We start from the raw sequence: 27,378 nt of genomic DNA on the forward strand, positions 1-27,378 counted from the left end.
AGACATATGGAGTAGTATTTAACAAGTTGATGATAAACATATACTACCTCCGTTACAGGTTATGTGCAACGATTTGACATAAAGTAGAGAGGGAAAATGTCTAATCGTTGCACATAACCTGTAGCGGAGGTAGTACTACTTAACCTACATACAGATATGATAAATATGGTTGTGTCTTATGTGAGGTTGATGAGTTTTTTTTTTTTTTTAATTTTTATTTTAATTGTTGTATTGTAATACAAGTATGAAATAAAGGGTTCGTTTGGTTGAATGTAAGTCCTTGAGATTTTAATTTTCCATGTAATTGGATTTTTCAGGAAGTTTTAAAAAGTATTTGGTTAACCATAGGAAGTGAAAATTCTTAAGAGAAGTTCTATTTATCCAGGTCTACCTAGGTAATTAAATTCCTCCATTTTTGTAGGAAGTGAAATTTTTTAAGAATATTTCCCATAAATTTGTCAACCAAACACTACCAAAAATAAATAAATAAATAATGACACCAAAATCTTTATTATTAGAGGTTTATGAGTGTTTTCTTTTAGTACATCATTGTATTGCTTGTTGTAGTATGAAAAAGTCTATATTTGAGGCCGGCCGTTGGTGAGTGTTCTTTTAATATTGCTATAGTATGAAAAAGTCTATAGTATGAAATAAAGTGCAAGTTTTGTATTTTACTTCAATTTTCATATTCACGTAATTCATTTAGATCAGAGCAATGTTAGTGAGTACTTAATGAAGTCGTCTCAATGTATGATTACTAAAATATCAACATTAATTTATAAATTGAATATTATTTGGATTGGCGTGTCCTGTTCAATTGGGACACTTTAAAAATAGAGGGAGTAAGCCTTTAAGTCTTAACTATTATGCACGTGTAATTGCACCCAAAAAATAACTATTGAGCATTTCTAAAAGCAACTAGGCATTAATAATTGAGTAATGAATGAAAATGGTCGACAGCTCAAAGATGCAGCATTTTTCCCATGACGCGAACGTGCTAATTGGGAACTACAACTACTCTGTATAATACGAGTACTATAAATAATAACAAGTAATGAAAGATGAATTAAAACTAAACAAATCACTAATACAAGATTCAAATCAAATCAACGACTAACAACTCTCCCTTCCAAAAAACAATTCTAGCCAAATCGAAATGAAAAACATCTCTAAACACATTGTCAAACCAGCCAATCCAACAAAAAATGGCCTTTTCCCCTTAACTGAACTTGATCATGTTTCGGTCATTACACACTTTTACTTCGTATACTTCTATGATCGACCGATCCAACAAGATTGGCACGGTATGTCCACCAACAAAATCATCGATACTCTTAAAGACTCCTTGAGTCGCGTCTTGGTACCATTTTATCCTCTAGCTGGCCGATTGCGTTGGGTTGGAGGAGGTCGAGTTAAGCTCGAGTGTAATGCAATGGGTTCCGAGCTTATTGAGGTAGAGTCTACTATGAAAATCGAAGATTTTGGTGATTTTTACTCATCGAGTGAAAAGTTCTACGATCTATTGCCTGAAATTGATTATTGTGGGAAACCAATCGATGAATTACCTTTGTTGTCCGTGCAAGTCACTAGGTTTGCGTGTGGTGGCATTAGTCTTGGGTTCGGTGTATCTCATGTAGTGGTAGACGGGCGGAGTGTGTTCCATTTTGTTCAGGAATGGGCTAGGCTTGCTCGAGGCGAGCCCTTAGAGGTTGTACCTCTTCTAGATCGTCGTGTTTTGCTAGCTGAAGATGCGGATGGACCGTCCACAACAAAGGAAGTTGATGGTGGTGGTAGCATGGATTATTTTAGTAAGGTTGGTTTAGGGAAAGTGGGTGATAATGTGACTCCAACGTTCGAATTGTTAACCAAAGAAAAAATTGAAAGCCTCAAACAAGAAGCTAATAGCAACAAGGGAACATCGAATAATGATGATATTGGGCATCCATATAGTCGATTTGAGGCTATTACAGCTTATGTGTGGAGACTCGTGTGTAACGCACGAGAGCTCAAGGGTGGCGATATTGCCACATTAGTAGTCGTGGTTGATTCACGCCGTCGTATGGATCCACCATTACCATTAAGGTATAATTTTTATCTCATTATACCCTTTTACTTTACAACATTTACATTTCTTCTCCGTATTATCTTATTATACTTTTTTTTTTTTTTCTAACCACATATATTTTCGTCGTATTGATGATCTCTGTTCCTACCAAACATAGTAAAATTAGTAATGCAAATATGCAATAGTGTTCTAGAATAATCAAATTTAGTGGCGTATTATTAGAGCATGAGATTAATTAAATTATTTTAAAATGCTGGTAATGATTTTTTAGTACATATGGAGATCATGGAGATACGTGATACGTGGGATTATGCTCATTTTGTTGACTTTTCTTGCTATAGTATATCTTCCGCATGTATTACGTGAGAAATAAAATAATTAGCAAGTTATTTACTTTTAGTTTCTCTCACCTTTTTTAGCATTAAAGTTTCTCGTCTCTTTGACCTCTATATATGAAACTTCTTCCATATCAAAAATTGCTTACTTAATCCATTAATTTTCACTTTTATATTATGGCATTATTATTGATTACACACCTTACAGATCTATTAAGAATGGCGTAAACGAATATAAATAATAGCAGAGACGACTTACATCTAGTAACGTATTATTGATCTTTTGTAAGAGAATAGTGTTTTAAACTTGCCATAATATGTAGATTTAATTTCTTGCAGTAGTGTGAGCAAGGCTTGTAGTGGGCTGATATTGTACCTAATAGTCTAATACCTTTAGGCTATATCCTATATTATGTTCACTTTAGCTTATAAACGTACTTGTTATTACAATCGAGTTTAAAAGTAAAGTGTACCAAAATAAGGTTACGAAAGCATGACAATGTTGTGTACTTGATATAAACCAAACGCTGACCTGGCCTCATTACAATTAAAAAAGTGAAAAATAATATCATTCGATCGATCTATTTGATATAATGTTTGACCCTTAGAATATAGCATTGCATTCTGAATAACAAGCATGTTCTTTTGTTTCATATAATGTGCAGCTACTTTGGCAATGGTGCCGTTGACATTCAAATATCAAGTTGCGCGGAGGAGCTCATGTCGAAACCATTAAGCTATGCATGTAGTAAGGTAAGGGAAGCAATAACCAAGGTGGATAGTAAGTTCATTTTGGAAACAATCAAGCAATTAAAAAGCCAACAAAGCCTAATCAATTATCAATTCTTTGAAGATCGAGGGAAACAATATAGCCCTCCAAATGTTGACCATAGTGATGTATTGGCTATAAGTTGGTTGAACCTCGGATGTTCAGGAGTTGATTTTGGATGGGGCATGGAAACCTATATGGGGCCTCCTATGGTTCATGGCACTGAAGGTATCTGTATGATTACTCCTCATAAGAGCGATGGATCACTCTGTATGATTACTCCTCATAAGAGCGATGGATCTGTGGTGATTGGAATATTCTTGCAACCTAAATCACTAATACAAAATGAGTATAATGCAACTAGAGTCGATGCTAAGAAAATCCCAACCTTGACTCCTCAGGCCGGTCCAATTCAATTTGAGCATGAAAAACCCTATCCAAAAATTCCCAAACTACTTGGAAAAACACAAATTTTATCGTCTCAAAACGGCCTGAAAGTCCGACCCTACCTTTCGACTCATATGGCTCACAAGTTTTGCCCGATCTCAACTCGTCCTACTTTATGCCCAACTTTATATGCAACCTTTTAAAAGTATCACCCTTGAGTAGTCCTTGACTATATAAAAATATGTCGCATCCTGCCAAGCTACTGTATCATCTATCTATATGCTTAATGTAGCGTTGCTAAGCAAAATTCATTCCCATGTATAAGTTTACCCGTAATGTGGATAAAAAATATTCCTAATTCTAGGTGTATCATGGATTCATGGTTGACATGTTAAAGTGGATTAAAGGATGACGATGCTGATCAAGACTCTTTTTTATTACTTCGTACTATACAAGTGAGCTCATTTAATGTTGTTATTATTAGTAGTAGTAGTTGTGTAGGGCCTTAATTAGCTTTAATTAGGTCCAATGTGTAAGGGACTAATTTTAATTATTGTATGATTGAGCTTACGGAAAAAAAGAGATTTTGATAAATAACCAATAATATGAGACGTTTTTAAAGGTGAGAAGTTGATAACAATCGAAGTAATAGTTTATCACACTAAGGGCCTGTTCTCATTGACTGAACTCAGCTGAACTGAACTGAACTGAAATGAATATTTTATAAGAGAAGGAAATTAGGAGCTGAACTGAACTGAACTGAATTGAGCTGAACTGAACTGAACTGAACTGAACTGAACTGAACTGAATTTCAACGTAAGAGAACAGGCCCTAAGTTAAGTTTTCTATTCATATGTTAGATATAATCTTGAAATTTTGGAAAGTCGTTTTTTTAAAAATCACGCAATCACTCATGGCACATTTGATATGTGGTCATTTAGTGCATAAATGATTATAGATTTGTACTCCTATGTTCATTTGTCAATGGAATAAAGTGCAGGATGATTGTTATAGATGTAAGTGTACACTGTGGCCTCATAACGTTGGTGTTTTGTTCATAAAATTTTCATTGTTACCAGACAATAATGCCTCTACAAGACTGTAAAATGGTAATAGATACTTCACAAAAAATTTGTGAAGCTAAGGGAGAAGCATTACCAATTTATCATGGGTATTAACAAGAAAATTAACAATTTACAAACTTAATAATTTTAAACAATTACCATTGTCCATTGCTACAATTTATTATCAACAATCAAACACGTTTTAAGGTATATTGAACTAATTCTATAAGAGCAAGTCCAAATTTATCACGGAGATAAACCAAAAAATTCAATTTAAGTGACAATTGTGTAAATAAATTAATTAATTTATTTATTTATTGTTGATTTATGTACTAAACTACCATATTTCCTAAACTTGCAATCTTGTATAAATGTATAAACGTAAATTATCGTTATATTTACAAAATTACCCTTTAACCTACTATTTTATAGTATTTTAACGGACAATTTTTTTTGTTTATCTTCTGCTAATAAAATTGGATTTTCTTAATACAATTGACGAGATAAATCCTAATATAAGGCCCTGTTTGATTCACCTTAATTTTGCTGAACTGAAATTATTTTTACTGAACTGAATTTATTTTTACTGAATTGAACTTATTTTTACTGATTTTCTATTATAATTCTTTTTTAAGAAAACTGAATTTTACTGAACTAAACTTATTTTTACTGAACTGAAATTATTTTTACTTAATATTATTTTTTTAAGGTGAAGAGAATAGGGCCTAAGACGTGACAATTTTTTATTTTTTGACTGTGTTGAACAATTAACCGATTATTTCTTCCCCAAGAAAAAATATTTTAAAAAATGTTTCAGAAAATGGACCAAAAGAACAGAAAATTAGGCGAAAACATATCGTAATGTGCGGTAGCTTAAAAACCATTTTCAGAGAGCCCGTAAACCCCAGAATCTCGCCGTCACTTCCATTCTTCAACTTCACGCCGCCGTCTTCGCCGTCGCAACCGCCATTATCACCACCCCGAGTTCCTTCCTTCCTCTTTCTCTCTCCTCAACAATGGCAGTCCAAACCGACGAACCTAACCACCGACTAACATCCGAACACAACCCTATCTCCAACAATGGCGACGCCGACGACGAGCCAAAACCAGAGGAAGACGACAACAACAATGGAGAAGAAGATGAAGAAGACGACGAAGAAGATGAAGTCGCAGATGAAGACGACGATTACGACGATGAATCTGGTGCGACGGCGAAATCAAATGTAGGGTTGAATAAGGAAAAAATGACGAAATTCGCGAATCGATTGAGTTCTGAACCTATAACCCTAAGAGTTCATGATGTGATTATCAAAGGGAATCTTAAAACTAAGGATTCTGTGATTGAAGCTGAGATTATGGATGACCTAAAACGAGCTTCTACGCTTCAGGAGATCTTTCAAGCTGCTGCAATGGCTAATTTGAAGCTTCGGCAGCTTGATATTTTTGATACGGTTAATTTTACGATTGATTCTGGACCGACGGAGTTGCCTGGTACTGCCAATGTTGTGATCGAGGTTTTGGAGACGAAGAATCCTCTCACCGGTGAAATTGGGCTGTTCACTAAGCCTGGGGTAATGTTCTGTTTATCACATTTTGATCATATTCTTTGAATTTATTGTTTTATCTGAAGTTTGTTGTGCTCAAGTGAATTATCAGATTGTTGATTGTAATGTTGTAGTTGTTTGACTTTTGATGAATGTTTGTATGATAATGTGGTATGTCTATAACAAATTTGGGGGCAAGGATAGGGTATTGGAGTGGGGTCGAGGTACGAGAACTTTTACGAGTATTAGCATGATTAGAACCTCGGGGGAATGATATAGGTTTGCAATGTTGATCCTTTGGTAGAGATTTTTTTGGATGAATAAATTTCAACGGTGATAAACTTATGAACACTATGGGAAAGCGTTGCTGCTGCAAGTCCTGCAACCCGAGATTGTTAGAATGAATTAACTGTCTATGTAGTAGTCTAGTAGATATAAGGGGCTAGTGATTTCGGCCTTTCTTTTTAGGATGCCCACCTAGTTCACTGGAGCTTTAGCTCCGACTACATTCGGATCCAACCTGGGTTGCACACTTGGCTTATGGTGGGTGAGTCTCCCAACAAGAGTTTCTGCATATGGTAAGGTTCGAACTCGAGACCTCCCTACCACTTGAGCCAACTCTTGTGGCCTTGTTTAGCAGAAGTAGTTGTTAGGTGTTGTGGTCTCATGGTGAATGTTATCTCTTATATCTCCTCAGAATTATTTGAGGTTAGTTTCAAATTACCTGCTTAAACTTTTTATCTCTGAAAACTAGCTATTGTAGTATTTGTTTTGGTAAAAGGGAAAATGAACTACTGTATTATTTCTAAAGCTAACTCCACCTCTAGATACTATGATTGTTAGCTTTATTAAAACACTACTTCTATCATTTAAGCTACCTTGGAGCATTTCTTTAAATAAAATCTACTTCGTATATTTCACTGTTTTTTTGAACTTAAAAGTCTGATATGTCACAGAGAAGTCATTGGTCTTCAAGAGGCTAGGGTTTTGGCTTTTTAGGTACTTGGCCCAAATTGGTAATTAGATGTAGGGTTTAAGCTTTTGTTTAAAATATGTGTGTTGTTTAGCGTAGAGTTTTATCCACTAAAATGATTGGATTGTGTTGATGCTCAAAAACTGTTGAAGTTCTTTGTGGGAATGTAGTTTTAGCGAGTTTGGTTTTAAAAATGATTTTCTGTGTTTTGTTAAGACAGTATTTGTGTAAATGGACTTTTGTAAACCCTTATACAATGGAAAGAGAGCCATAGTAGGTCCACTTTTGTATGCATGATGACGGCATTGGGACTGAAGCTGTACCACTAGCAATTAATTAAAAGAAGAGAGCATGAAACTTGCAATTCTGTCCAAAGAAGTCAGGATGTAAGAAGCCTTACTTCTGGCAAGCAAAGAGACTGATTCTGGCAGTGTACCAAAAGTCTAGAGTATAAAATTACAGGACTTTTATAGCTTGCATAGATTCAAATAATAGATCTATAAGCCTAACAGTTGATAGCAGGATTAAGCCAAATATTGCACGGTTTGTACATAAGAACTAGTCTCTTTGCAGACTATGTGGAGTGGTTAGTAACTCTGCTCAAAGATTTGGAAACTGGACAGACCAGCCTGGGAATGCTTCTACTTGGATTTACTGATCTATAAGAAATGGATGACAAGACCACTAAAATTTGGCATTTGAAACCAAGGGCACTTAGGTTTGTCTATCTAGTTGCAGTTTTTTGGGACAAGATAATAGCTCCTATCTATTTTTTGACCAATGAAGTATATTACTCATACAAGATTGTGGAAAGGAGGATAACACTTGAAGTTTGTATTAATGATAAAGACTTATTCTGCTTGGATTTGTTGTGTGCTCTCCAGCCTCTGCTTAGCTGATACTCTGCAATTGATTATATACAATCTTAGCTATTGATCCCTGATTGAGAATCTTCAAGTGTTTTTCATGTTAGAGAACTTGCTATTTAAACAAGGAGAAAAAAGTTTCATACCTAGGGTATCTATCCATAGTAGGGGTGTCACTGACTCATTTCTATTCCTTCTAAGAATAGTGCTGCCAGCCTCACAATTTCTGAAATCTCATAAGTTTATTGAGTAGTGACCATAGCATCCTCAAAGCCTTAAGATAACAAGTTAATAAGTCAACGTTAAAAGCCATCATCAGTGGAAACTCATTTTTACCCCTGAAAAAGGGAGTCTTCATCAATTCTGTAAAATGCTAAAAGAACTTGGAGACGGTAAAATTCAAGTAATTTGCAAAACTTGGAGAAAATGGACTCCAAATTCAGAGTCTCCATTCAAACAAAAGAGTTTAGGCATCACTAGGCATTAGCTATTGAAAATTGGAGGGGAGGGGTGAAAAACGTGCACTTGGATCATTAATCATGAAAGGAAAGAAGTAGCTGTCCAATTTTATTAAAAATAAACGAGGTTGAGTCTTGTTGGCCTACAGGAATACAGGATTAGTCGTAGAGTCACTGTCAAGCCTGTCAGAGTGCAGGATGGAGGTCAGCAAGGGTAGGCCAGATGATGGGGGAACCTTATCAACTGAGAGTCTCAGCAAGAGCTTACAACGATGTGAGTAGGGTACAGTTTTTAGGCAAACTTATAATCCCCTTTATAGGCAAAATAGTTCGACTCTTTCCCAATTATCATTAATAATACCCATATGCAACCTAACATTTAAGACGATCTAACTATCAATCAATAATTCTTTTTTCAGTGTACACCCTGTATGCCTTTTAATTACCATTGTGCTGGCAGCGAATAGACATTTGAACTTAATGCTGTGTGGTTTGAGAAGGATCATAGCATTCACCATGTGCTTATGGGCTTATGGCTTTGACACTTATTTATTTCTTTTCATAGATGCTCTGTTTCTTCCATCTTTAATTTCTGCTGCTATTATACTTATGGGATATGTTGCTAATTCTGACAATTGCCTTTATAGGCTAGATCTTGGTCCCTTGAAGGAGGTTTGAAGCTGAAGAATCTGTTTGGTTATGCTGATGTTTGGGATGGATCTGTGTCTTATGGATGGGATCAGACAACAGAGGTGAGTACTGGTGTTACACTTCCCAGATTGAGACATTGGCCCTCTCCGGTGTTTGCTCGAGCATCTCTACTCTCTCAAGACTGGCTAAAGTTTTCCTCATACAAAGAACGAGCTTTAGGCCTCGGTCTTGGTCTAATATCAACAAGGAATCATGAAATGGTATACAATTTGACATGGCGCACCTTGACAGATCCATCTCAAATGGCAGGTGAATCAGTTAGGAGACAGCTGGGGCATAGTTTGTTGTCATCATTAAAGTATATATATAAAGTTGATCAGAGGAATTCACCTTTGAGGCCTACTCGGGGATATGCTTATAGTTTTACTACTTTATTAGCTGGCCTTAATCCTGATTATCGGAGTGCACGCTTTCTGCGGCAGGTATGACATTTTTCTTTCACAGTTATCTGGAATTGTTGGATGTATCTGTTCAAGTTGATTCAAAATACAAATCAAAGGTTGTATGTACCTTTGAGCAGTTTGTTACCCTGATCTCCTATCATATGACCTGGTTTTAGACTATGATCTGCTACCAATTTTTATCCCTCCAGCCTCATCACATCTTTTCACTTTATTATTTTCACTGTTGCAGATGAAATTTTATGTGAGTGACAATTTTACATTGTACGACCAGTTGTGTGAAAGTTGAATGTATGCTGTTCTGTTACAGTTTTTTGGAAAGTAGATAAATTAAGAAGATAAAGGCTACTTCTTGGCAAGGGGGAGCTCCTTGTACCTTTTTTTCTGGCATTGTGCTCAAAAGTTATCAATATTTTCTCTGCATTAACTGTAAAGTGATGTGCTTTTGAAATTTCTGGGTCAGCGATACCTTGCTTGCTATCCTCTTTCGATATATGTCCTTCAGATGCAGTATCTAACTAGTGTTAGATTTGTATGTGTACTTGAAATCGACATGATGAATTGGTTATTATTCTTCAATTATAGTTACAAGACTTCCCAAAAAAAAACCCCTACCCTCTTCGTGTACGAAAACTAGATATATTTCCTATGAATCCTGAACTTTGAAAAGTCTTTTTATCAGAATAAACATTGATTCCACGGTTGTTGGGTTGCTGTTTCTTGTTTGATCCTTCCTTAGACTATATCCATTCTTTTTAGGTGTTAGGCCGGTTTTGAGAAATATACCAATTTGAAGTCTATTATATGTAACCTATAAAAACTTAACAGTTCTTTATTTCTGCACCTGTGGCCTATTTGGCCTTGATTTATACTCACTGAAGTGATTAAAGGCTTAAGTAACCTTTTTTGGAATTTTTGAGAGGGAATGAATCATTAGCAGACCTATGAAACTCTATGAAGTGCAGTGATGCTCATTTTGAAACACTATGCTGGTTATTCTAGGACTTGGTTTGTGGATAGCCATGGTATCTCTAAATGAGTTTGTGTCTTATGTAGTGTGCACTCACTATCATCTTGAAACTTTATACTCTTAGCATATAAATGAGGCAGTAGATTTCCGAGCATTATCCTGCAATTCATAGAAAGACTTGCTCTTGCAATTGCCTCTTTTTGCTCAGTGCTCATTTGATTTAGTGTTGTGTGTTTTTAGTTTTTGTTTTCAAGACTTTCATATAATATGAGTTGCTTAATGAACCAATGACTAACTTTTAGCTTTTTATTATACTAATCTGTAGTTGTGAAAAATGACAACAGAAAACTGGAAATAATATGTATATATATTTCCTTTTTGCTTCCCATATTTCAGTTTTCAGAATAACTGAAAACAAACAGTATTAAACTATTAGCAACTAAACTCTTTAATATAGTTATTCCCTGGAGTTCAGCTTTGATACTGGAACCTGTGATCTAACTGCTTTATTTGAATGATGATAGTTTTTCATAACAGGGATGAAGACTATTATGTTGAAGTGTCATAATCAATCAATCAAAGCCTTAATCCCAAAAGTGGGGTCGGCTAACATGAACCAAATTTGATTATTCCGTGTAGTCATCAACATAAATCTTTCTCCTCCATCCCTTACGATCCAAAACTTCATCCTCACGTAAATCCATGCACTTCATATCCTTCCTCACTCCTTCCAACCAAGTCATCTTTGGTCTCCCTCTTCCTCGTTTAATCCCTCCATGGTCCCACTCTTCCACTCTTCGCACCGGTGCACCCTCGGGTCTCCGTCTTACATGTCCAAACCAACGCAGACGATTTTCCCAAAAGTGTCATAATCTTTGCTTTATTTACCATGTTTTGAGATTTGCCAAATATATTTATTGTCCACCCTACCAGCTGCTTTGATGGACGTGATTAGTCTCTGTGAATTATGAGCTGTGGCCCCTTTTAGTTGATTTTATTTAGGCCTGTTTTTCAAGATAACTAAGTCAACTATTTTGCTCTAATATCCTCAACAGGAATGTGATTTCCGCTATGCAGTGCCTTTGGGATTTTGTCGTGCAGCACTTAATCTTGGAGTCTCTGCTGGCCTTATTTTCCCATGGGGGAAGGGGTTTTTGGATAGACCGTCATCTTTGCCTGATAGATTTTTCTTGGGTGGCAATACTTCACCAGTTTGTTCATTAGGAGGGCCAAGTTCAGTATTGGGATTTAAGTGCCGAGGACTTGGACCTACTGAACCACGAAGACAAACTAGAGATAAACCTGATGATGATTCCAGTGTCGCTGCTTTTGAGAGGGATGCTGTTGGTGGAGATCTTGCTGTCTCTGCATTCGCTGACCTTTCATTTGATCTTCCATTGACAATCCTCAAGGAAGCTGGGGTCCATGCTCATATATTTGCTTCTACTGGCAACCTTGTCAAACTAACAGAGAATGAGTGGCGCAAGTTCTCTACAAAGGGCTTCATGCAGTCATTTCGAAGTACTGTTGGATGTGGTGTCATTGTTCCGACAAAATTGTTACGTCTTGAGGTTAGTATATTTACTCCAATTTAATTCTATATGAGACATTGTATACATATAACAGCACTGTTACCTTCATCTTCAGCTATTCAAATGTTATAGAGTTATAGTGTTCATGATCTTAAAATTAAGTTTCTTTCTGATTGAACAGGTTAACTATTGTCACATTGTGAAGCAATTCGAGCATGATCATGGAAAAACTGGTGTGCAGTTCTGCTTTTCATCTCCATTTTGAACTTTGGAAAGAAGTTGGGATTCTTTTGCAATTTCAGTATTGTACACATCTCCCAAATTTTTACAACACCGTGATTTTGACACAATATAAGTTGCCCTTTTGACTGGAAATGCAGTAAAGTGCTTTCTCCAGACAGGGAAATGTGAAAAAAAAAAAAGAAAAATGTTGCATTTTGTCTGAAAATTAATTCAATAAATTGCTCTGGAATTTAGAATTGCTCAGGGATTTTGTGTAGTTTTTGTTGCAGCTTCCTAGTTCAATTATCTTATCTATATTTTGTAACTTTTGATGGTAGTAAAATAAAATTTTAGATAGGTAGCAAAAGTCAAAAACATGGTGATTTGGTGGTAGCAAAACTCAAAATTTCACATTGCTTTACAATAACCCTAAATTGGATAATACACTTTAATTGGCCAAATCCCCCAGTTTTGTAAAGTCCTAATTTTAATATTTTGACCGTGAACTCTTTTTTAATATTTAATTGAAAAATTAAATCAACTACAATGCGAAATTAAAGAAATTTATTCAATGGAAGATCTAGGATTTTCAAGATGGTGAGGCACCATCAATTTATGTTTACCCTGCCCTACCTACACTACCATCCACACATCACACCAATTGCACCCACCCTTAACATATTGCACCAAGAAGCAACAAAAAAGTCCAAAAGAAGACAGAAAATTTGAAATAAAAATATAATTCCTCTGTTTTTTTAGTTGACACGTTTTGACTTTAGCACTATTCACAAGCTCTCAATTGACCGTGTTTTGTGCTTTATAAGTAACGAAAAATAAGTCATATGGGGTCTTATTAGAAACACCACGTTGTATAATGTCAAAATATCAACTTTTTATAATTTTTGTTTATCGATAACTAAAGATATTAATGGTTGAAATTGGGCATTGGCAAACGTGTCAACTAAAAATAAGCGGAGGAAGTAAAACTTAAGAACAAACCTCACAAATTACACCAATATATAGGTTTTTAGGGTCATAATGGGGGAGGATTAAACTAATTATTTTTGTGATTATAACACATATTTTTCAAAAAATACTCTTAAGTCTTTCATTTCCAATTCTCCAAAGTTCAAATTGTAAAACACAATGCTAAAAATAGAGTTGTCAAAAACTGACCCGACCCGAGAATTCGGCCTGAACCAGCAATGATCTGAATCCAACCTGCACCCGGACAATGGGGTGAAACTAAAGACCTGTAACCCGACCGGAATCTGACCATATGTTAACCGACAACCAATTGGATCCAATACTTTTTGACCTGAACCAAACCTGCTCCCGACCTGAGAATAACCGTCAACCAATTTAATCCGACCCAACAACAATCTGTACCCAAACTAGTACCCTACCCAATTAGAACCCGTACCCGAGTCGTGGAAGGTTTAATAATATTTGTATGCCTTTTGTTCAACTTATACACTGTTACAAATCTGTAAACCCACAATCTGATTCAAATTGTATACCTTTTGTTCTCTATTACTCATATATAGGCTTAATAAAATCTTGATAAAACTGATCAAATTATGGAAGGCGTAATTATATAGGTTCAACTTGAGCACGTCAATATTTATTGGAATTAAACTTGAACCAAAACCCAACTCAACACTAACTCGAACACGAATGTACCATATATTAACCTACTCAAACCTGACTCACACACAGCACGAACCTGAAATTGAATCCGATCTAAATTTGGCTCAAATTGAACCCGACATATATCCGAAAAGGTGAACGACCCAGAATATACTCAAGAAATTGACCCGACCCGAACTTGAACCTAATATGAGGCTAGATTGACCCGGCATAACTAGATCCTAATTTAACCGAGACATGATTTGACCCAACCTAAATCCGAATTGAATACCCGAATCGACAACTCTACTATAAACCACGAAACCGGGGCGATTTAGGAGGTGTCGGACTGTCGGGAGTTAGTGTTGGAATTTCACGGAACACTATGGGATGAATCCCGGGATCATATAATATTTTGTGGACCCATATATGACCATTATCCGGCAACGTAAAGGCCCCGTGAGAGCTTATAGCCAATACAAGAGGCATGTATGAAAATGGGTTAAATGACCATTTAAAGGCAAATTGGATGGTTCCACCCCCCCAATTAAACTCTCGGAGGGTATTAGGGACCATAGTAAACATCTCGACAATTTTTATTTTCGGGCTTAAAAAAGGTTAAAAAATTACAAAATTGAAGGCTATATAATCCACAGTTTTGAGGAATTTTTTAGGTTTCGAGGCCCGGTGGCTAAAAGTATTGAGACCCTAAAGCTGTCAAAAACTGACCCAACCCGAGGACCCGACATTTATCGACAATTATCTGAACTCAGGCTGTACTCGAACAATGGGGTGGATTATAGCCTTCAATTTTGCCACTTTTCACCACCGGGCCCCAAAACCTCAAATTTCCTTAAAAAGCGTGGATTATAGCCTTCAATTTTGTAGATTTTTGACCTTTTTTCGCTCGAAAATAAAAATTGCCGAGACGTTTACCATGGTCTCTGATACCCTCCAAGAGTCCAATTGGGTCGGTGGAACCATCCAATATGCCCTTAAACGTTCATTTTACCCCTTCACAACTTGTAGTGATTTCCTAAACTCGTGCTTACCACGTACGTTTATGACAACATATAATGATCATATATGGTTTCAAACGGCATTATATGACACCGAGATATATTCCCTAGGGTCTCAACATTTTTCGCCATCGGACCCTAAAACCCCAAAGCCTTCAATATTGAATTTTTTTGAACTTTTTTCGCCTGAAAATAAAAATTGTTGAGAAGCTTACCATGGTCCCTAATACTTTCCAAGAGTCCAATTGGGTCGGTGGAACCATCCAATATGCCCTTAAACGGTCATTTCACCCATTCACAACTTGCACCGATTTTGTAAACGCAAGCCTACCGCGGACGTTTATGACAACATATAATGATCATATATGGTTTCAAACGGCATTATATGACTCTGAGATGTATCCCTTATGGTTTCAAGGCTTTTCACCACCGGGCCCGGAAACATCAAATTTTCCTCAAAAAGCGTGGATTATAGCCTTCAATTTTGTAAATTTTTGACCTTTTTTCGCTCAGAAATAAAAATTACCGAGATGTTTACCATGGTCCCTAATACCTTCCGGGTGTCCAATTGGGTCGGTGGAACTATCCAATATTCCCTTAAACGGTCATTTTATTTGTTCACAACTTGCATTGATTTCGTAAACTCAAGTCTACCATGTACGTTTATGACAACATATAATGATCACATATGGTTTCAAACGGCATTATATGACCCCGAGATATATCCCCTAGAGTCTCAACACTTTTCGCCACCGGGTCCTGAAACCTCAAAATTTCCTCAAAAAGCGTGGATTATAGGCTTTGATTTTGTAATTTTCTGACCTTTTTTTGCCCAGAAATAAAAATTGCCGACATGTTTATCATGGTCCTTAATACCTTCGAGGATTCCATTTGGGTCGGTGGCACCATCCAATATGTCCTGAAACGTTCATTTTACCCGTTCACAACTTGCATCGATTTCGTAAACTCAAGCCTACCACGGACGTTTATGACAACATATAATGATCATATATGGTTTCAAACAGCATTATATGACCCCGAGATGTATCCCTTAGGGTCTCAAGGCTTTTCGCTACCGGGCCCCTAAACCTCAAAATTTTCTCAAAAAGCTTGGATTGTAGCCTTCAATTTTGTAATTTTTTGACGTTTTTTCGCCCAAAAATAAAAATTACCGAGATGTTTACCATGGTCCCTAATACCTTCTGGTTGTCCAATTGGGTCGATGGAACTATCCAATATGCCCTTAAACGGTCATTTTACCTGTTCACAACTTGCATTGATTTCGTAAACTCAAGCCTACCATGTACGTTTATGACAACATAAAATAATCACATATGGTTTCAAACGGCATTATATAACCCCGAAATATATCCCCTAGGGTCTCAACAATTTTTTCCACCGAGCCTCAAAACCTCAAAATTTCCTCAAAAAGTGTGGACTATAGCTAGAGCTGTCAAAACTGACCCGACCCGAGAACCCGACCTTAACGGACAAAGATCTGAACCCAGCCTGTACTCCAACAATGGGGTGAAACTAGTGATCGGTAACCTGACTTGAACCTGACCTTATCTTAACCGAAAACCCATCTGATCCAATACTTTATGACCTGAACTCGAACCTGCCCCCGACCTGATACTCTGATAGTAACCGTCGACCAATTTAATTTGACCCGAATACAATCGAACCTGAACTAGTACCCGACCCAATTAAAACATGTACTCGAGTCATGGAAGGTTTAATAAAATTTTATATACCTTTTATTTAGCTTATGTACTGCAATAATTCTGTAAACCCTCAATCCGATTTAATAAAATCTTTTGTTCAGCTTATACAACTTTTGTTCTCTATTACTCGTATATAGGTTTAATAAAATCTTAATGATGCTTGATCAAATTATGGAAGGCGTAATTATATAGTTCAACTTGGCCACATTGATATTTATTAGAATTGAACTTGAACCAGAACCTGACTCAACACTAACTCGAACCCGAATGTACCATCTTGTTAACCCATCCAAACCCAACTCAATAGAATCCGAACCTGAAATTGGACCCGATCTGATTTTAACTCGAATTGAACCCGATTTATATCTGAAAAGGTTAATGACGCGTTATAACTTGAACAGAAATTGACCCAACCTGAACCTGAACATGAACCTGATCTGAAACTAGAGTGACCCGACATAATCTGATCTTGATTTAACTCAAGGCCAAATTTGACCCGACCCAAGGCCGACTTGAATACTCAAATTGACAACTCTAGCTAAAATACAACATTAAATACTTAGACTTCAATTTTACCACAATTGGACAAAACAACTTCAACAATTCAACCAACAATAATTTCAAAACAATTTATTTATCAAAATAAGAAAATAAAAGCTAAAAGAAATAAAAAGTAAATAAATTCTAAATAAAGGAATTGAATGAATATAAAAAATAAAGGGAAAAAAACAATCAGAACCACAATCACCATCATCCAATCAGTTAATCAAGGTAGTTTTTCAGGGTTAATTCAATCATAAAGCCACAAAACTTTGAGGAGTAATAAATTAATCAACTTATTTGACTATATACCTTTGAAGAGTGAGTTAAAACTGGTGGACAATTCCACGTCACATTATCGCTAGAGGTCAATCGTCACTCTCGTTAGTCCGTCGTCTGATATGAGAGATTGAAAGAAGGAGTTAATTAGGGATTTAGGGTTTGTTGGCTTTGTTCTACTGTTTTTAGTGGGTTTGTGATTTGCAAGGGATAGAGATCGAAAGGAAATAGAGTTTATCTATATATCCGCCACTGAATTTACCTGGCCTATAATTGTGTTCGGCTATCGAATTATCTAGTTTCTCCATCATAAGTTGAAAATTTATAAAGTAAGCTCTGAACTGGTTTTTGGCAGAAAATTAAATGTAGTTGTGCTACTCAAAGTTTTGTAATTTTTTGGTAATTTTTTCTTTAAAAAAATAAATATAGTTGTTCATAAAATTGGTCATTTAAATGGTAGCTTTTGACAAAACTTCCTTATTATTAAATAAAAATTAACAAAGGTTTAGTAGATGCGTATCTAATTTCATTAACCCACTCATTTTTAATAAAAAAATATTATTTAAAAAATTATAATATGAAAAACAATAACTTATTTAACATTGAAATATTTAATATGACACATATAAATTTTGAATAATTTATCAAAACATAATTATATGTGTCAGTTATTATGTGCAAAATAATATTTATGTAATTATTCGTATTTTATTAATTTATAAAGAATTTCACGTAATTTGTTAATATATAAATAATTTTATATTACTTGTTTATTTAATTTCAAATCTTACTAACTAAATTTATTTTAATTATAATTCATTCTAATGCATTACATATACATTACAAAATAAAAATTCGCCATTGAAATTTCTACAGAATTCAATATCGTATAAAAAGTTAATTATATGATGTATTATCGATCTTTGTTTGTAATGTTTAAATTTTTGACATTATTCACACAACATAAAATGAGTACAATCAAGTAATTGTATTTGTCAATAAAAACAATGTATTCTTTCTACACAAAATATTCTTATTGAAGTATTGTTGTTGCTATAGTACTGTTGTTGTTATATATAATTGTTATATTATAGCATGGATTGCTGTTTTAACTACTGCTAAACTAATTTATAAATGCAGATAGTTGCATTTTGCAAGGTGAGAAATAACATTGAAGTTGTGACCTCAATCTTCAAAAAGAGGTGCTAAAGAAAACTTATCCCCACATGGCTACATTGTTGTAGGACCCCTGGTATAATTCGGAATTTGTCACAGACTAATTACTTGTACTTGAAATATGTGAAGGATTTTATAGTGGATGAGTGTGATAAGTTGTTACTCTCCAAAGGACTCAAGGATAGTGTGGATAAGTTGTTTGAGCTAACCCCAAGGAATAAACAAACTGTAAATTAGGACCGTTGATTTAAGTTGACCATTAAAGTATCTAAAAATTTTCTTTAATTGTTTTCCTTAATCGTCTACATAGTAAACTACTTCATTGATTTTCTCCAAAGTATGAATAACCAAATGATCCACTTAATTAACATGAAATCCATCAATTAGCTAGTGTACGTATAAAAGGAAGATTTATGGAGAGCAATAATTATAAATTGTATATGCAGTTCGTATAAAACTATCCAGTGGGTAAAATTGTATTCCTTTTTTCAAGGTTAGTTACCAATTTCTCATTGATTGTAATTCGTTATACTTTAATCTAATCCAATCCATGATAATTGCTCCTCCATATACCTATTTAAAAGAGATTTAGGCAGAAGGTTGAATGCGTTGGAACTGCATCAATGACTGCGACAAGCAGTTATGTTTTCAATCTTTTTTTTTACTCCCTCCGTCTCTTTATTTATGTCCACTTTCTATCATTTATTACTCACATAATAGAGAGAAAGGGGACATTAATAAAGAGACGGAGAGAGTAATAAATAAATTTAAAATTATTTACTATAATTTAGAAGTCAAATATATGGATGCACAAGATTAATCATTAATATTTTAACGGTCAAGATTGAAAGTAGTTACAATGGCTACATTTTTTATGTAGCCATTGAATAGTCTTCCTGAATTTTCATTATACAACCGATTATGCATGCGACTTGTACCATGCATGCACATACGCCCTTAGCTTACTGTTTTTACTCATTCAGTAGTCTAGTACTCCGTAATGATTAAAATTTTAGTGTTTTGCATTGGCGTTGCAAAACATACACCACATGCTTATACGAGTATATGTTATTACATACAATAATACAAGTACATATATACTTAGAGCTTTTTCTCCTTGTAAGAAGGGCATTCGAATACTTTTTAAGTTTTTTTTTTTTTTAAATCTTACCTTTATAAAAATGTATATATTTATGAACATATGAAGTACTGTTAAAGTATATAATTAGAGCTTAGAAGTGTATAAACTATAAACTATAAACAATAGAGGAAAAGACAGACATACCTATAGTAAGCAGATACGAAGATCCGCATAAATAGGGTCACGAATTTTTAAACTAAAAAGGTCTTAATTTAGAGTTGGTGGGCTAAAAAAATATCAGGAGAAATAACAATATGACAACAGAACTGTTGGAAGTTGACTTTACAGCTTGTATGTTTGCTCAATATTCAATCTCACTTACCAACATTTCCATCATTTTTCTAGAATTTGCATCTATTTTCCAGCTTCTACAACTTTGTCATCAACTTAATTGTATGTCCCTTTTTTAAATTCCGACTTATATATACTTGGTACAAGTAGTGTATGATTATATGAATATGTGCATATATACATATATAAATAAGAATCATACTTTATACTTCGTAGTAATTTAATTAGAAATGTATTACTCCTATATAAAAAGGGATATATATGTGAAGAGAGCATGTGAGTTAAGAAAACAACTATTGTAATATATAAGCAAGTAAAATTTATATTAGCAAAATCATTTTATATCATTCCTTCATTGTGTCTTTATGAGAGTTTGAGACAATGTGATTATTAATTCTTGATAAAGTGCAAATCATTCTATATTCTTATTATGCACTCAATTACTTTGTATAATGCATATTATGTCATCAAAGAAACATATAGCTAGTTTAAATTAAAGTACAATTATTACCAAAATAGATAATATATATGTAATGTCAATAATGTTTTTAATTTGAACTAGTAAAGTAATGATATTGACAATGCTATCTAGATAAATGGAGTACTATTAATTATCGTTCCACGTTGCCTTAATAAAACAGTGATAACCTTAAATCTCACATTAGTGTTCATTATATTCTATGATATTTGCGTACAGACTAGTATAACTCGAATTCCTAGTCTTGTTGCTTGTGGTGGGAAAAGAGGAAGAAAAAAAAAAACAATAAGTATTATAATAATTGTATTATTATGTTGAGGCTAAGAAAATTTTCATAGATGAGAGGTGTAGATTGAATTAGTTAAAAATGATTTATTGACAAATTAAACAAATCACAAGAAAGAATATCTATACAACCTTGATTTACTTGGACGGCTCACTTTTGTACCCTCAGGATTTCCGTGATTAATTTAGACAAATATGAAAATAAATTAATCAATAAAGTTAGCATGCAATAAACTATAAAGTATAAGCCCTTTAATTGTGTAAATAAATTATTATTAAATGATAAATTCGTGCACAAAAAGTAGAAGAGTTTTTTTTTATTTTTTTTTTTTTTTTTTTTTTTTTTTTTGGTGTTCAATAATAACTTGGGCACGCAAAATAATTAAATAAAGAAGCAATATAAAGGAAATACATACACGAGTGCAGAATATTTATAAAGTTTAATTCATTTCATTTTATTTCATGCGAATTACTTTATGAAAAGTCTTTCGGTCAGAAGTCAACTAGTTCACTGCATTCTTGCCAAAGAGAGACTTAGCCGCACGAATGAATTCGGAATTTTTACAAAACATATGTGCTGTCTAACGTTATCATATCTACAATTTCAAAGACAACCGTCAACAATCTCTCTTTTGGTTTCCTATATTTTAGGTGTATTAAAAAATATACAACAAAAATTATTATTGTCTAGAACATATTAATTTCACCAAAATATAAAGTAAGTTTAGGTTAGGTCATGTTTAAATCACCTTATATTCACTTATTTCAGGTCTCATAAATTAAATTCAGATAAGTTAATATGAGTTCATAAAAAATAAGTTCTGATAAGAGCTACTCGAGTTCAAATTACGAGTAACATAAGTCTTAATAAGTCTAAAAGTGAAAATCAGGTGATTTGAATAGAACACACCCTTAAGTCCAATAAGTTTTGAACAAAATATGTTAGCATGCAACGTCTGTTTTGTTATCATAAAAATATTTATTTCATCTGTCCTAATGCATGTTTGGAATTCGTTAAATTTTTTTTTTTTTTAAATAAAATCGAATATTTGAAAATCGAGTAAATGTTATTTATATGGAGTATATATTTGAAAATTGAAAATTTGAAATACTCTGTAACTTATATATTTTCATCATTTTATATAAAATCGAGTAAATGTTATTTTATATGGAGTATATATTTCATGTAGATAATTAGATATGATTATTGTAGTTTAGAAAGTGAACATTTGTTTTACACTTTAATGTTGGCTGAGAAAAACAGATGAATAGAGCAGTATTGAAATTTTAATAAAGAGCTGAGTGAGATGCGAAGAAACTGGGATTGGGTGTCAGAGCGTCAGTTGTCAGTGACGATACCATAATTGTTGTTACTGTTATTTTAGCAAATGGGAGAATTAGGGCATCTACTAGTCACTTTTCTTCCCATGTCACCCCTTTGTTAAATTAATTAAGCACCCACCCTGCTCCTTTGGAATTATTTCGGGACAAATTATCAAATTGATTACTCAGAATTTTAACTTGATTATAATATTCATTTTGAATAATTGACCAATTTATCATAATTATTGGTAAAGCTATACTATTACATCACTAGTTAGTTAATTATATTATATGGAGTATATATGTACACAATAATATAATAATGCTATATAATAAATTAATTACTCCTTATAGTAACACAGTTTTTTTTGAAGTTTATACATAGATTAATTAAGAGATATGGAGTCTAATACAAACATCGCTTTTTGTATATTTTTAACTTTCCATGTATGATTGATTTTAAATTTAACATTTGCTTTTAAATAGTGTAGTCGAAAGCTAGCTAGCACACATGTTTTTAATCATTATTATTGCGTAATACACATATACTTATATTAAATTGATAAGGCTTCTAAATATGCATTCAAGTAAATGATACGGTTATATGTAGAAATAAAGAGAGTACGTTATTTGTAACTTAGATTAAAGAAAATCAGACGAACAATCTAAGTCATAATTTCACATTCACAATGTTGATTAAGTGGCCCTTGCTACACAGCCGATACCGTTGACTAGGAAGGTAGGCAGAAGAGAAAGTATAGTTAAGACTTACGAGTATTAGTTTTGCACGCACACACACAAACACCGAGGGAGAGAGATCCGTGAATATAGACGTAAAGGACAAAGATACACCCAACAAAAGTATTCTTTTTAATCCCACTCTTCTGTTTCATCCACATGCACATGATTTTTAGTTGTTAATTTTGTCTTCCTTTTTTTTTTTTAATAAAAAAAATATACTTGTAAATTAAATGAAAATTGTTATGTATTTCTTCTTCTCAATATACATGCCATGCAATGCCACCTAGTTATACTTTTCACGGGATTATGATAAGTGATCGACTTCCCCTATTGTTCCTTCAGCCTTGGAATTGCTTCATTCTTCGAAGTTAGTATCAATAATATATATACTTCCTCCGTTTTTATATAGTTGCAACACACACTTTATCACGGTATTTAAGAAAAGTGGACCTCACATGATATAATACACTTAAAATGAGGTTAATAGGTTGTTAAGAGTATAATTAAGTGACCATGTGCTTTAAATAAAAATAATAATACAATTTTCACCATAAAAACCTTCTTTTTATGGTGTGTTGCAACTATTGTGACATTTCCATTTTAGGAAAGTGTTGCAACTATAAAAAAAATGAAAGAAGTTCTTTGTAATGGAATCAAATTATAAAAGTATATGCGAAGTATTCAATTTTCAAATGCTCATTATCATTTTATACAAATTAGTCTTGTATATAATAATAAATTTTGAAAAAGAATTGTAAAATCAATTAGAGCTTAGCTAGCATTAATGAAAGCATAAGTTATTGACCATTTAGAATTAACCAATTAAGCTAATTAACTAGATTACTAGAACATATATCCCAAGCAGTGTCACAACTTTGCAATGTAGTGGTAAACCTAATGTTAAACCCTAAATGACTATAATTATTCTTGGCTAATAACTTTCATTTCAACCTTTAATTCCCCCCCTTTCATACAAGCTACAACCAACAACACACCCAATAAATGAAGTCCAAATTAAAATACATGACGTACATGTAAAGCAGTATTGATATATCCTTCTCCTTGCCCTAGCTAGTTAATTAAAGCATCATGCAATGCAGGCCATACAGCTCACATAAAGAAAGACTTAATTTTTAGAGAGAGAAAGTAGTTAGAGAGAGAAATAACATTATATATTTAACTAAATAGTATATATAACAAGAGTATAATGGTAGGAATTTCTCCAAATTCTCTAAGACCTCACCTGCTTAATTTCATTCTCAAAAAAGAATATCTTCCTAATCCTCTCTTTAATTATTTATATTATACTCCATTTTTTTTTTCTTCAATAATTCCCTCCTACAAAGACCTAGCTAACCATACATATAGTCTTATATTCTATAATTAACCCGGCTTTCGAGTTTATTAAAAGGCAAGATTAGTGAGAAAGTAAAGAGAGTAATCATGATTAGGGCAGCAAGTGCTAGCACAGAAGGATCCAAAACAAGCCTTTCCAATGATAGAATTGATGAGTGTGAGGAGGATGATGACAAGGTATTACTAGAGGAAGAAGAGGTGGATGATAATAATAGTAATGATAGCAATACCAAGGTGATCAAGATCAATGGCTCGAGCTCGAGTACGAGCACCGTTGAGGAGAATGAAAAGAAAGGGCCTACCTCATCGGGATCCGTTAGGCCGTATAACCGGTCCAAGATGCCAAGGCTCCGGTGGACCCCGGATCTCCATCTTTGCTTTGTTCATGCTGTTGAGAGGCTAGGAGGACAAGAAAGTAAGTAGCAATGATACTATTCTTTGTAATTAATTAGCAAATTAAGGGTTTAATTTGGATAACTTTTTACTAATTAAGGTTTTTGTGATGAAAATGTTTAGGAGCAACACCTAAGTTGGTTCTTCAGTTGATGAATATCAAAGGCCTAAGTATTGCTCATGTCAAGAGTCATCTTCAGGTAAATAAATTTAGTCAATTAAATCAACTAGATAATCTTTAATATATATGAGCAATCTAATTAGTAAGTTACCAATTAAGTCCTTTCTAATTTAATTTGTATTTATTTAGATATATACGTCTTAAATTTTTGGTTTAAGCTATGTATTTGACTCCTTGAAATGGTTTTATTTTTAGATGTACAGAAGCAAAAAGATCGATGAATCAAATCAAGGTAATTAATTTAATTAACTTGCTTTTTATAAAACATTTAAATCAGATTAACTAGGGTTTTGCAGTCTTTGATTATTCTCTCTGTGTCTAGATTAGATTCATATCTAATTTCATTTATTCGATGTTCTTGATTGATTATTTTGAAAGCAGCTATGAGCAATCAAGGGCTATTCGCTGATGGAAGAGATAATATCTACAATCTTAGCCAGCTACCTATGTTACAAGGCTACAATCATCAAAGATCTCCTTTTAGTCTAAGGTACTAAAACCAATAGCCCTAAAAATAAGCAAAATATATGAATCGAAACAATTGAATCATTTATATACTTATCAAGATATTGATTGATAATTTATCATAAGCTAAATTATATATTTGTTCCAATTGTGATTACCTAGGTATGGTGATCCTTCTTGGAGAGGTCATTCGACGAGCCAAATGTATGCTCCTTACAACATTGGGACTTCATCCGATAGGTCTAGAAACGGATTGAATTTTGGTTCTCTTCCGGAAAGGATGGTGTTCTCTAGTACTAATAGCAATTCTCAAGCCGGTATCAATAATCTCTTCCAAGGGCAAATATCAAATTGGAGAACCAACCAAACACTCAAAAAAGCCCCAATCTCTCAAAGCAATGTGTCATCATCATATCAATCCACAAGTAGGCCAAGGTCTAACATGGAGTTAAATCTAGCAATTAGTCCAACTCAAGAAGTAGCTGTCGAAAGAAAAGAGAGATCAAACCCTTTGAACTTCCTTAAACCATCAAACATCAATATCAAGCAAGGGACAAGTACTAACAATAACCATTTGAAAAGGAAAGCTATGAATTTGGATCTCTCTCTTGCCCTAGCTCCAAAAGATATCGACGATCCATTAACCAAGAAAAACACAAAGGATAAAGAGGTAATTGGTAGTGATGAATTACTATCACTTTCTTTGCAATATCCACCACCATTATCGTCTACCTCGGAACATGACCAGTTCATTAACAAGTTGAAGGAAGGAGATGCAAGTAGTAGGATGATTAATAATAATAATAATAAGCAAGAAACAAAGACAAGTTTGGATCTGACTTTGTGAATGAAGACAATTGCTGAGTGAGATATTGATGTACTTTATTGCAAAAAGTAGATAATTATATCTATTGCATATAATATACCAAAGGTAATGACAAATTAACTTGTCCTTAGCACTAATATTTTGTTGTTATATATGATCACTATTTTGGTTGCATGCTTGTACACTAAATATTCTAAGTGTCTAGGAAATCGAATATCAGCTAAGAGTTGCATAAAAGAAGGACCAGTTACATTAGTTAATTAACAATAATATATTTTGATTTTTGTAAATTTCTCGATATACTTCATTACTGAGAATCCTTGCTTGCATGATTAATTATCCTTTTAGCTGTCTCAAACAAGACAAATTTGCCATCAGAATTTTGCTTGCATGAAAAAGTTATGTGTGTGTGAGTTTTTATTTTTATTTTTCTAAGTATATATTATAATGATTTAATCTGAGCCAGATCACAAGTTTTTGGTTCGATTTCTTATATCAAGAAATGATTATTTGTGGATTATAATTAGATGCTTGTGAAAAATTAAAAAAATTATCTCTTTTAAATTAATAATAAATACTGTATTATTGCTGTTATGAAAGGAAAATGAAAATTCTTTACATTCTTTCTTTTAGTTGTTAATTATTTGGGTTATGTTAATATATGATAGTTACAGGAAGGAAGCTAAAACCTCAGATTATATATATTCAGTGGATATATCTATGATATATTATGTGTGGTTGTTATATGTTGTCTTTGCTTACCTTAGTTCTGCTCATTTATCATAACACACTCAACTAGCTTCTTCTTGCTTTATGAATTAAGCTAGGTGATTATTCTTGTTGCAAGAAGCATCTATGACATAGCTACTGCACACTTACTATTGTCCTTAATGTATAAAAACCGACCTATACTTAAAACGTAAATTTCACAATTAAGTAGTACTCCATCTCACATCTTGATAATAGTAGCCGAAATTCTTAAATCCATGTCTTAGCTTAAAATTAGGCGCATGATAATGATTAATCAATGTATCTACACGTAAAAATTAGATTTTTCATGCGTATTGGGGATATATGTCACTGAATAATTTAACTTTATAATTAAATGGATAATTATAAAGAAAAATGACTGGAAAACCGGCCAATAAATGTCTAATGAACTTATATTATGAACATCAACTATAATTTGTCATGCATATAACCAACCTATATATTTTCTGATTATGCATGCATA

At 33.7% G+C, this 27,378-nt stretch overlaps 2 protein-coding genes and 1 pseudogene across 2 annotated transcripts; all 3 read left to right on the forward strand.

Annotated features, from left to right (window-relative positions):
* The first annotated feature begins 165 nt into the window (after positions 1-165).
* Positions 166-3,759, forward strand: LOC145596094 (spermidine hydroxycinnamoyl transferase pseudogene; annotated as a pseudogene).
* A 1,695-nt stretch (positions 3,760-5,454) lies between these two features.
* Positions 5,455-12,593, forward strand: LOC145594600 (uncharacterized). The gene is made up of 4 exons (XM_081650920.1): positions 5,455-6,191; positions 9,109-9,594; positions 11,599-12,114; positions 12,257-12,593. Exons 1-4 carry the CDS (start codon positions 5,637-5,639, stop codon positions 12,338-12,340), a joined length of 1,641 nt encoding a protein of 546 aa, XP_081507046.1. The 5' UTR covers positions 5,455-5,636; the 3' UTR covers positions 12,341-12,593.
* An 11,533-nt stretch (positions 12,594-24,126) lies between these two features.
* Positions 24,127-26,378, forward strand: LOC145595347 (uncharacterized). The gene is made up of 5 exons (XM_081651742.1): positions 24,127-24,694; positions 24,796-24,872; positions 25,049-25,085; positions 25,235-25,343; positions 25,481-26,378. Exons 1-5 carry the CDS (start codon positions 24,367-24,369, stop codon positions 26,163-26,165), a joined length of 1,236 nt encoding a protein of 411 aa, XP_081507868.1. The 5' UTR covers positions 24,127-24,366; the 3' UTR covers positions 26,166-26,378.
* Positions 26,379-27,378: the final 1,000 nt, after the last annotated feature.

Source organism: Chenopodium album, chromosome 19, assembly GCF_948465745.1.
Source record: "Chenopodium album chromosome 19, dcCheAlbu1.1, whole genome shotgun sequence".
NCBI classification, from domain to species: domain Eukaryota; kingdom Viridiplantae; phylum Streptophyta; class Magnoliopsida; order Caryophyllales; family Amaranthaceae; genus Chenopodium; species Chenopodium album.

Bases quoted from the DNA above. Each gene is read 5' to 3' on its own strand.
- LOC145595347 (XM_081651742.1), top strand. From the start codon at position 24,367: ATGATTAGGGCAGCAAGTGCTAGCACAGAAGGATCCAAAACAAGCCTT. The intron at 24,695-24,795 runs GTAAGTAGCAAT...GAAAATGTTTAG, and splicing joins GAGGCTAGGAGGACAAGAAA to GAGCAACACCTAAGTTGGTT. The intron at 25,344-25,480 runs GTACTAAAACCA...GTGATTACCTAG, and splicing joins AGATCTCCTTTTAGTCTAAG to GTATGGTGATCCTTCTTGGA.
- LOC145594600 (XM_081650920.1), top strand. From the start codon at position 5,637: ATGGCAGTCCAAACCGACGAACCTAACCACCGACTAACATCCGAACAC. The intron at 6,192-9,108 runs GTAATGTTCTGT...TTGCCTTTATAG, and splicing joins GGCTGTTCACTAAGCCTGGG to GCTAGATCTTGGTCCCTTGA. The intron at 12,115-12,256 runs GTTAGTATATTT...CTGATTGAACAG, and splicing joins CAAAATTGTTACGTCTTGAG to GTTAACTATTGTCACATTGT.